The 8,244-nt window shown below is 54.3% G+C and overlaps 1 protein-coding gene across 1 annotated transcript in view; it reads right to left on the reverse strand.

The window, feature by feature from the left end:
- IGHMBP2 (immunoglobulin mu binding protein 2) overlaps nucleotides 1-8,244 on the reverse strand; it is a gene marked incomplete at both ends in the record, with an annotated part of 34,932 nt that overhangs the window by 16,390 nt on the left and 10,298 nt on the right. The window contains 2 exon segments of the mRNA XM_010141637.1: nucleotides 2,120-2,294; nucleotides 4,295-4,442. Coding sequence (XP_010139939.1) covers nucleotides 2,120-2,294; nucleotides 4,295-4,442 — 323 coding nt within the window.

Here is an 8,244-nt window from a genome sequence, read left to right on the forward strand (position 1 = left end):
GAAACAGAGAGACTCGCCTGGAGCGCGGCAGCGTTTGAGGACACAGTCCATAATTCTTCGGCGCACGCCGAAGTCAGCCAGGCTTTCTGCACTTCATCTTCCAGAAGGCGCCTGTCCGTGCTGTGGTGCGCGGAGCCCTGTCTGACCAGCGCCTGGGTCAGGGACCCGCTGAAGCCATGAGCAATAATTCTGTGTCATGTAGCAAGTTTCTCAGCTCATAATTTCCTGGTAGGCCAGGATGAGATATCAATCTGTTAACGCTACTGACTCACACACACATTCTCTCTGCTCTGTTTTATTTTGCATCTACTGAACTTTAAGCAGGGCACAGAGCGACACAGTGTTTTAAACACCGCGAAGGTTTCTCATCCAAAAGGGATTATCCAACGAGAGGGGAGCTGGCCTAACAACCAGCTTCCCGGCGCAGTCGTAACCCTGACGAGGCTGAAGAGCCAGAAGATCTACCTTCTACCCACACTCTCTCTGAATTCTGCAAAGAGCAGTTCTTTGTGCAGCTGGGATTTAAGAACATGCAAAGTGCACAGCAAAACCATAGAGCTCTCTTTAGAGAAAAAAACGGGAACAGCAAGGATAAAGCGCTTGGTCCAAGTCCTACCCAGAGGATCTAAGGAGGAAATCAGTGTTCCTGGTGGAGAAAGAGGACAGCATGCTCTCCTGCGACACAGCAGGGATGCAGACTGTGGCAGCTTTCCACTGCAAGGTCAAAGGAACTCAGAGCTGTGGGAGAGCAGAGCACAGCTCCTTGGGCAGGAGCAGGCGGAGGGCCAGGAGATCTGCTGCAAATGGGTCCTGCCACAGAGGAGCTTTTTGCTGTTGACTCCACGATGCAGCAGCAGCAGCAAAGGCTCCTGGCAGCAGCCGTCACGATGGAGCAGAAGAAAGCAGCTGGGCAGGTGGTACCATGGCTTTGGAGCTTTTCTGAGGAAAACATGCCTCATTAAAAAGAGGGGCCAAAGCTGACAGCAGTCAAGAGTTAGACCTGCTCACTCACAGTCACAGAGCTGGTATTGCTACCGTGTTTTGCCCTTAACGTGACGGTCTCGGGAAAAGTGGGTCTCCAGGCTTCTGTGGGGAGGTATTTATAGATGGGGAAAACCCAGGCCCAGGGACACAGCTCGCAGCCTCACAGCAAATGACCAGTGAGACACGAAGGGTGGGGGCTCTGGACCGGCTTTTTGAGCAGAGCTGTTCCCACGATGCTGCAGAGCCACCTCTGACATCCCCAGCGTGACAGATCTCCCTGAAACACAGTTTGACACAAGTTCCTGCCTGTTCTTCCTGCCTCGCTGCACTCACCCTGCTTGTCTGCCCTGCTTTTTCTGCAGAGGGTCCTCTCCACTGTGGGCATGCAGCTCCTAAGGGACTGTGGGACGAGGGCAAAAGGGAATCGTGGAGAAGGCTGGGACTCTCGCTGCTGGATTGTGTCCCTGATGCAGCTGACCACTGTGCAATGAGCACAGCGGTTTCGAAGGCAGGCAGCTCCCCATCGCTGTCCCAGCACGGATTCCTACTGCCAACAGCCAGGATCTGGTAGAGACCTTCTGATTCTGAGCTTTGCTTTAGCAGCTCTGCCAAGGCAGCTCACCTAAGGCTGTTCCTCCCCAACCAACGCGTGGGCTCCTCCACATCTCTGCTTCCGCACAGGGGAGAGCCTCACAGGCAAGGCGCACACAGCTCGGAGATCTCCTGGCAGCCCCAGCGCGGGGCCAAAGGCTGCCCATCAGATTGCTCTCCTGCCTGCAAACCCCAGCCCCTGCGAGCCCTGAGCACTGCCCAGCAGGCACCCACCAGCACAGAAGGTGATCCCCAGCACCATGCTGGCTACAGGCGCTTCGCTGTCACGTGGCAGCAGGTAAAATGACCAACTGTCGCATCCCCATGCAATGAAAACACCTGCTCGGGTGGAGCTGCATTAACCTTTAAGCAGCAGCTGTCAATAAAACAGGTCTGATGCAATTCTGGCAGCGCGGCCAAACCCGGCTCATGGAGGGTACCAGCAACAAATCCACAGCAATGAAATGTCTTGACACTCAGGGCACACGGCAGCATTTGGCTGCATAAGTAACAGGAGGTCCCGGAACCACAAACTGCTCCTTACTTGTGAGAGATGATGGTGGGGGGCAGCTGCTTGTGGTCCCCGGCCAGGATGCACTTTGGAGCCTTCAGCAGAGGGATCCAGCAACTGGCTTCCAAGGCCTGAGCGCACTCATCTATCACCACCAGATCGAAGTGGTTTTCGGGGAGCAGCTTCAGGGGTCCGTCCGAGGAAGCTCCTGGTCAAAGGAGAAGGAGCACACTTAGCAGGGGGGCAGAGAAGGGCATCTGTGAACCAAACCACTGAGGGGGCCAGGTAAAACCACATTTCTTTGCAGAGATTTAGAACCTCACTCTGCAGCCCATGCCAGATACAGACACGTTCACATGTACGTGTCAGAGTTGTTTTTGCCAATTTCTGTGGGTCCTTTCTTGCCCTGGCATCTGGGCCCAAAAGCTTCCAAGTACCTTTGAAAACACCAGTGAAACCCAGATGACAAACAGAACAATATGCTCAAATGCTTCACCTGGAGCAGAGCAGAGCAAACAAGCTTGTGAACACCCACCTCCCTTCTGCCCTTGCAGGCAAACAGGACTCTCACCAACCACAACCGAAAGCATGACGGATCCACTCGCCTGACCCACTGAGGGCCAGCCCAGGGGGACAGATCAGTGGGACCCTGCCTTCCGCGCCCTGCTGACCCCGGCTGTGCTCCACTGTCCCGACACTGGTCCTGCCAAAATCCACACAGACGGATCCTGATCCGCACACTGACCAGAACTCTGAACTGCAGAGGCATCAAAACTGTCCCTGCGACTCGTAACAAAGGGCTGCGCAGGGAGGAGAGGAGGGTGAAGGAGCGGCCTGCTGGATGAAGGAGATCTTTATCCACGGCATGCTCAGGGATGATTTCCAGACACTCTCGTGCTATTGTGGTGCAGCTCCAGAAGCTTTTTCCAGCCTATACAAATCCGCTCTGTTAACAAGGGGCGCACAGTCTGACCTTGACTTTTGCGATTTTGCCACACTGAAGGAGGATGGAAATACATCAAGAGGTTCCCTCCATCCGAACAAGCCCGCACCCACGTGGCTGTGCAGCTGGCTTTCTTCTCCTGCAGCTCGACTGGCGTTTATTGAACTCCCATTAACTAAAGGTCACTGGTGTCCCTGGGCGTTGTCGTGATTAAATTCGCTCTCTCTGAGCCTAGCAACAGCACGCTATGCCTTGCACAGATAATAATTCCCACCAGACTTCATGGTTTCAGACAAATACCAAGACTGCTTAACCGAGGAAAGCACAAAATCCAGATCCCTCTTCGCCCACCACCTTCCACTGCCACAGAACTGCGCAGACCTCCGCAAGCCCCAGGGGCTGCTCACACCTCATCCACGGGCAGCACAAACCACCAGCTTTACTGGAAAAAGGAAACCTCCTCCTGTTTTCTCAGGCAAAGTCAGAGGAAGTGAGAGGCCGATTCCAGGCAAATGAACCGCTGCCAGGATTGATCTTTCCCTTCACTTTCACCCTCGTAATTGTGATTGACCCAGAAGGTTCTTTTTTATGACCTAAAATTAGTGATGTTTCCCTTCAGCCAAATAATCCCTGAGCAATTAGATCTGAAGATCCTAAGCGGACCCGGGAGAATTACAAGTCCAATCAAGAAAAGCACCTGAGCTCGTGTTAAACCCCACGCAGGGACGCTCCCCTCCCATCGCGAGGGCGTTACTTTCCCTTTTGAAGGTGCCGATGTGCCCAATGCGCTGCCGACCGCACCATGCGGGTGACCCACAGAACTAAGCAAACCATGCAGCCTGAGTCCAGGCGACAGCGACGCGTGCTGCACTCCATCAGGAACCGACACTGTTCAAGCAGGAAAGCGTTTCCAAGTGACTCAGGGAAACAACGAGCACGTTACCCACCTCCAAGGGCACTTGGCCACTGATGGAAAGCTTCTGCTCAGAACTCAAGAGACGGGCCATGCTGGCTCACACCAAAGGCCCTCCTAGCCCCACATCCTTTGCTCAACACCACCACCACGTGCCAGAGAGTGAGCGGGGAGAATCCCACCAAGGAGGAGTTTGAGAGCTTGCAGCAAACTTGACTGAACACCCCAGAGCCTGGAGCAGGAAGACTAAGTGTCCCTCCTACCCTGGCAGGATGCTGCGCTGCAGGACACATGGTTCACCCGAGTCCTGGTAAGTGAGTAAAATACTGCAGAGAGAAAGAGGATCTCGCACCTGTATTCGTAGCAAGGACCACGCTGGCATGGGTCAGGGCTGCAGCCATGGCAGTTTCTTCTCGTTCCTTCAGCTCCTTCCTCAGTGCCTTAATCTCACCGAGAAAATGGCTCCGCTCTCCCTTGTCTTGAGCCTTTTTGGTTTTTGCCTAGAACACAGAAAAAAGAAGATAGAACAGGCCGCTTCTAGTCCTGGGGATGTGTTCAGCTTCTCAGATAACCAAAGAGCCTGGGTATAGCATGGCTCCTCTACACCCACCCGATACACTGGCTCAGGAGAACCAGCCCCAGGAAACCTTGGTTCCTCTTCCCTCTCCCTGCCACAAAGCCCCTTCCGCAAACAGCACTGCTTGAGGCATAAACGGTATTTCTGTCTGTGCAAGAGATGAACTATGTCAGTACAACGCCAGGATGAAGCAGCCAGACGAGAAGATCGCTGCCCGTCAGACCACTCGGGAGCCTCAGGGGCAGCACCATCCCCCGGGGTCCAGACAGCCCTGTCTCAGACTTAGCTGAGACTTGCTGCTTAAACTCCTCTGGCTGCATGTTTGGATAGTCTTGAACTGTGAGCATGAAGGGTTAAAGAATAACTCCCTGCTCCTAAGCCCTCTGTTGAGTCCTCCTTGCTCTGCCTGTCCTTTCCCCATGCCCCAAAGATCAGCAGGGAGAAGGTCAGATGCTTCAGTCCATCCGACGGCCGAGCCTACGCACCAGTCAAAGCACCTGGGCACCACGCAGGGAGTAACAGAGACTGGTGAGGAGGCTTCAGGGGAAGGAGGGTCCTAGGCCTTTGCTGGGCGAGGAACCGGGACAGTCCATCTCATTCTGCTCCGCTGCTCGGGGGAAGCAGGGAGCCCCCGCTCCAAGTGACCTTGAGGCCAGAGGGCTCCCCACATTGACCGCCCATGTCCAGCCAAAGCAGCCGCTTTGTGCGTTTAAAAAGGGTCTCTGAGCTGCTCTAAGTGACTAAGAGCACTATCTAGACAGGCTCATGGCTTTTTTTAGCAACGCCTATTAACTATATCTAATACATCGGATCATCACCACTGGCTGCTGGTGCTTCCCCGGCTACAGACTAGCAGCTACGAGAAAACAGCCAAGCGACCGTTCACCGCGAGTCACCTTGAGAAAGGTACCCGCACCCTCAGGTGGACATCTGGGTTATTTTCTTGGGGTAAAGCTGATGACTTGAGGAGGCTGGAAATGTCACAGAGAGCAGCTTTTGTAAGCAGCCAAACCCCTGAGCCCTGATGGTTCCTGTAACCATCCTCTGTACGGACGGATTCTCTGGAGTCTAACACAGTTCAGCTCATATTGCAGGGAAGGTGCTCATGTGTCCCGCTGCGCTACTCAACCCATTGGGGTTAAACTTGTAGGAATTTGGTATCTGTGAGACCTCTACATATCTCTCTAGTGCAGTCGACAGTGGCTGGGGGGCTCTAAAGTTACGGGGGAGGGATCAGAGATACGTGATCACACAGACGTCTTTCCTCAGCTTGATCAACAGGGCAGGGTGGGCACCGGTCCTGACATTCCTTGAGCTGGAGGGACACAGCAGATGAGCATCAACCTCCTCTGCCAGAACAGAGAAAACCGATGGTGCCAGCAGGGCCATATTTAACGTCTGCTCTGCAGAGAAGCTCTAGTTAATAAATGAACAACAGCAACTGTGATGTTAAGATGGAACCATCCAACTGCTCCCAGCTCTGAAGACAGCTGAGGGAGCGGGGACCCCAGTCCAGAGGGAACAGAACACTGTCAGGCAGCCCCAAGGCTGGTGCTTGGCACACTGCGAGCCTAGACCCCCCTCACTCCTCGTTAGGGCTCTGCAGGTGCCAGCAGGCTCTAATTGTCCTGACCTGCCTCGTCTGGGCCCCCACCCTCCCACTCACTGGCCTGGGAGCTGCATTTAAGGCCAGACCCTGCCCCTTCCCTGAGCTATGGGGGTTGTCCCAGGCCTGGCCTCTCTCCTGGGTGGGCTGCAGAGCTGTCTCTTCACTCTGGACCTGTCTGGTGATCCGGGCTGCTGGCTGACCCTGCTGACACCATGGGACCTGTACTGCCTCTCCTGCTCAGGTACCAGGGGGCTGGGGCAAAGAGCATCCAGGAGCAGATGTCCTGCAGAGCTGGAAGCCTGGGCAGGTGAGGGAAGGAGACAGACAGAAAGGGGCAGAAAATGTGCAAAGAGAGTGTGGGGTTTTGTTTATATTCTGAGTTCTCCTAAAATGTGGAGCAGACAAGGGAAAAAAATATTATGGGGCAAGTAGGGGATATTGCAGCACAATGAGGGAAAGATGGACCAGGGCCTCAGAGGTGAGCTCTCTGCAGCCCAGAGAGAAAACAGACACTAGGGAGTCAGGAGCATCTTCTGTGGAAGACCTGAGCGTGGGTGGCTTGAAGCACTGCTCTGCAAGCTGAGCTGCAGCAGTCTGTCAGCTCTTGGGTGTATGTTTGGTGTTCAGGGCAGGACAAGCCTCGTGGTTGTCAGGTGGCCAGTTCCCACCTCCCATCACACACCCCCTTCCTCCAGGGAGGAAGCAGATGGAGCCCTTAGAGCTGGAGGCTCTACTTTCTCCCTGATTTCCCTCCTACTATGGCAAATCGGCAGTGGAAAAAACCTCCTCCCACCTGTCAAAGAGCTTCCCAAGGAGAGGAAAGGGAAAATTACCCACTGGTGAGAAAGATGCAAAGTAAATAAAGAAATAAGACTCAGAGCTGTGACTATGACCTGGTCTCCAGCCCAGCAGAGAAGTGTGTGCTTTGTGAACTTGCCTCTCAGCCATGAGCAGAGCTTCCCCCAGCCCTCAGGTGCCCTCTCCTTCCCTCATGTGGTGTGCAAGAACAACCTGTCTGCCAAGTGCCTTCCCCAGCAGAATTGCTGGGTGGAGCATTACCACCCCTGAGGAAGCTGGAGCTGCTGCCCCAGAGGTGGCTGTGGATTATCACTGACAGAGCTGAAAGCCACGTCTGGCTGGTGTGGTTTGGAAAAGTAATGGTGCCATGGCTTAGGGCAGGACAAGATAGCCAGGCAGCTCTGACAGGACCCGTGAGCAGGAGCATGAGGATTCCCTCCTGCATCCCTGACTGAGACAGGATCTCTCTTGAGCTGGAAACACCTGCAGTGTGGCTTCTGGACAGTGCTGCCACCAGCAGGGGCAGGAAAAATCCAATTAATATCAAACCCTGTCATCTCAAGTGAAAGAACTACTCTGTAAATCAGGTTTAGGGAAATTAGGTTGAAAGAAGAAACTAAAGCTGTGTTTTTATAGCGTACTCTGTCTTCTGCTTGAGGTGGCTGAGAGTGGGAGGGAGTGCAGGGACAGCCAGACACCTCATTAGGGAGTAAATTAATGATGTGGCTATTTCTCTTGCTCTGGTGAAGAGGACAGCATGAACAATGCCAGACAGACAACCAGGTTTTGCCTCTTTGGAAGTTCAGCTAGAGGAGCTCTGGCCTTGGCTCCTCCCTCAGCAGAGGAAGATGAGTGCTGGGGGCAGGTGACCATGGTGGCTGAGGTCTCTGTGAGACACCCTGCCAGGCTTGCACCTCTGTCCTTTCCTCCAAGGCCTCCCAGTCAGGGCAAATGGGATCAAGCCAGCCCACATGCATGTCTCCAGCTCTCCCTGTCCATCCCCTGCACTGTGTGATTTCTTTCCTCTCCCCCCAGCATAGCCTTTCTCTGCTGACTGACCACAAAGAGGTTCAGACCCACCAGTATTTTACCCCAGCAAGATCCAGCATCACTGCGGGCTCATGGTGTCCTGAACCCACAAATACCCGGGTGCAGGCTGGTTGCACACTGCAGCACCAGGGTTAGTCACTGTGACCTGCCTCTAGCCACTGGTTTGGGGGCAACCCAGAGCACCTGGCTGTAGTGACTGTCTTCTAAGAACATCCAAGAAGTGGCAGAGGTGCTCCTGAGCTGCAGAGCCAGAGCAGCTGGCCTGGCC

This window comes from Buceros rhinoceros, unplaced genomic scaffold (assembly GCF_000710305.1).
Source record: "Buceros rhinoceros silvestris isolate BGI_N320 unplaced genomic scaffold, ASM71030v1 scaffold29738, whole genome shotgun sequence".
Classification (NCBI taxonomy): Eukaryota; Metazoa; Chordata; class Aves; order Bucerotiformes; family Bucerotidae; genus Buceros; species Buceros rhinoceros.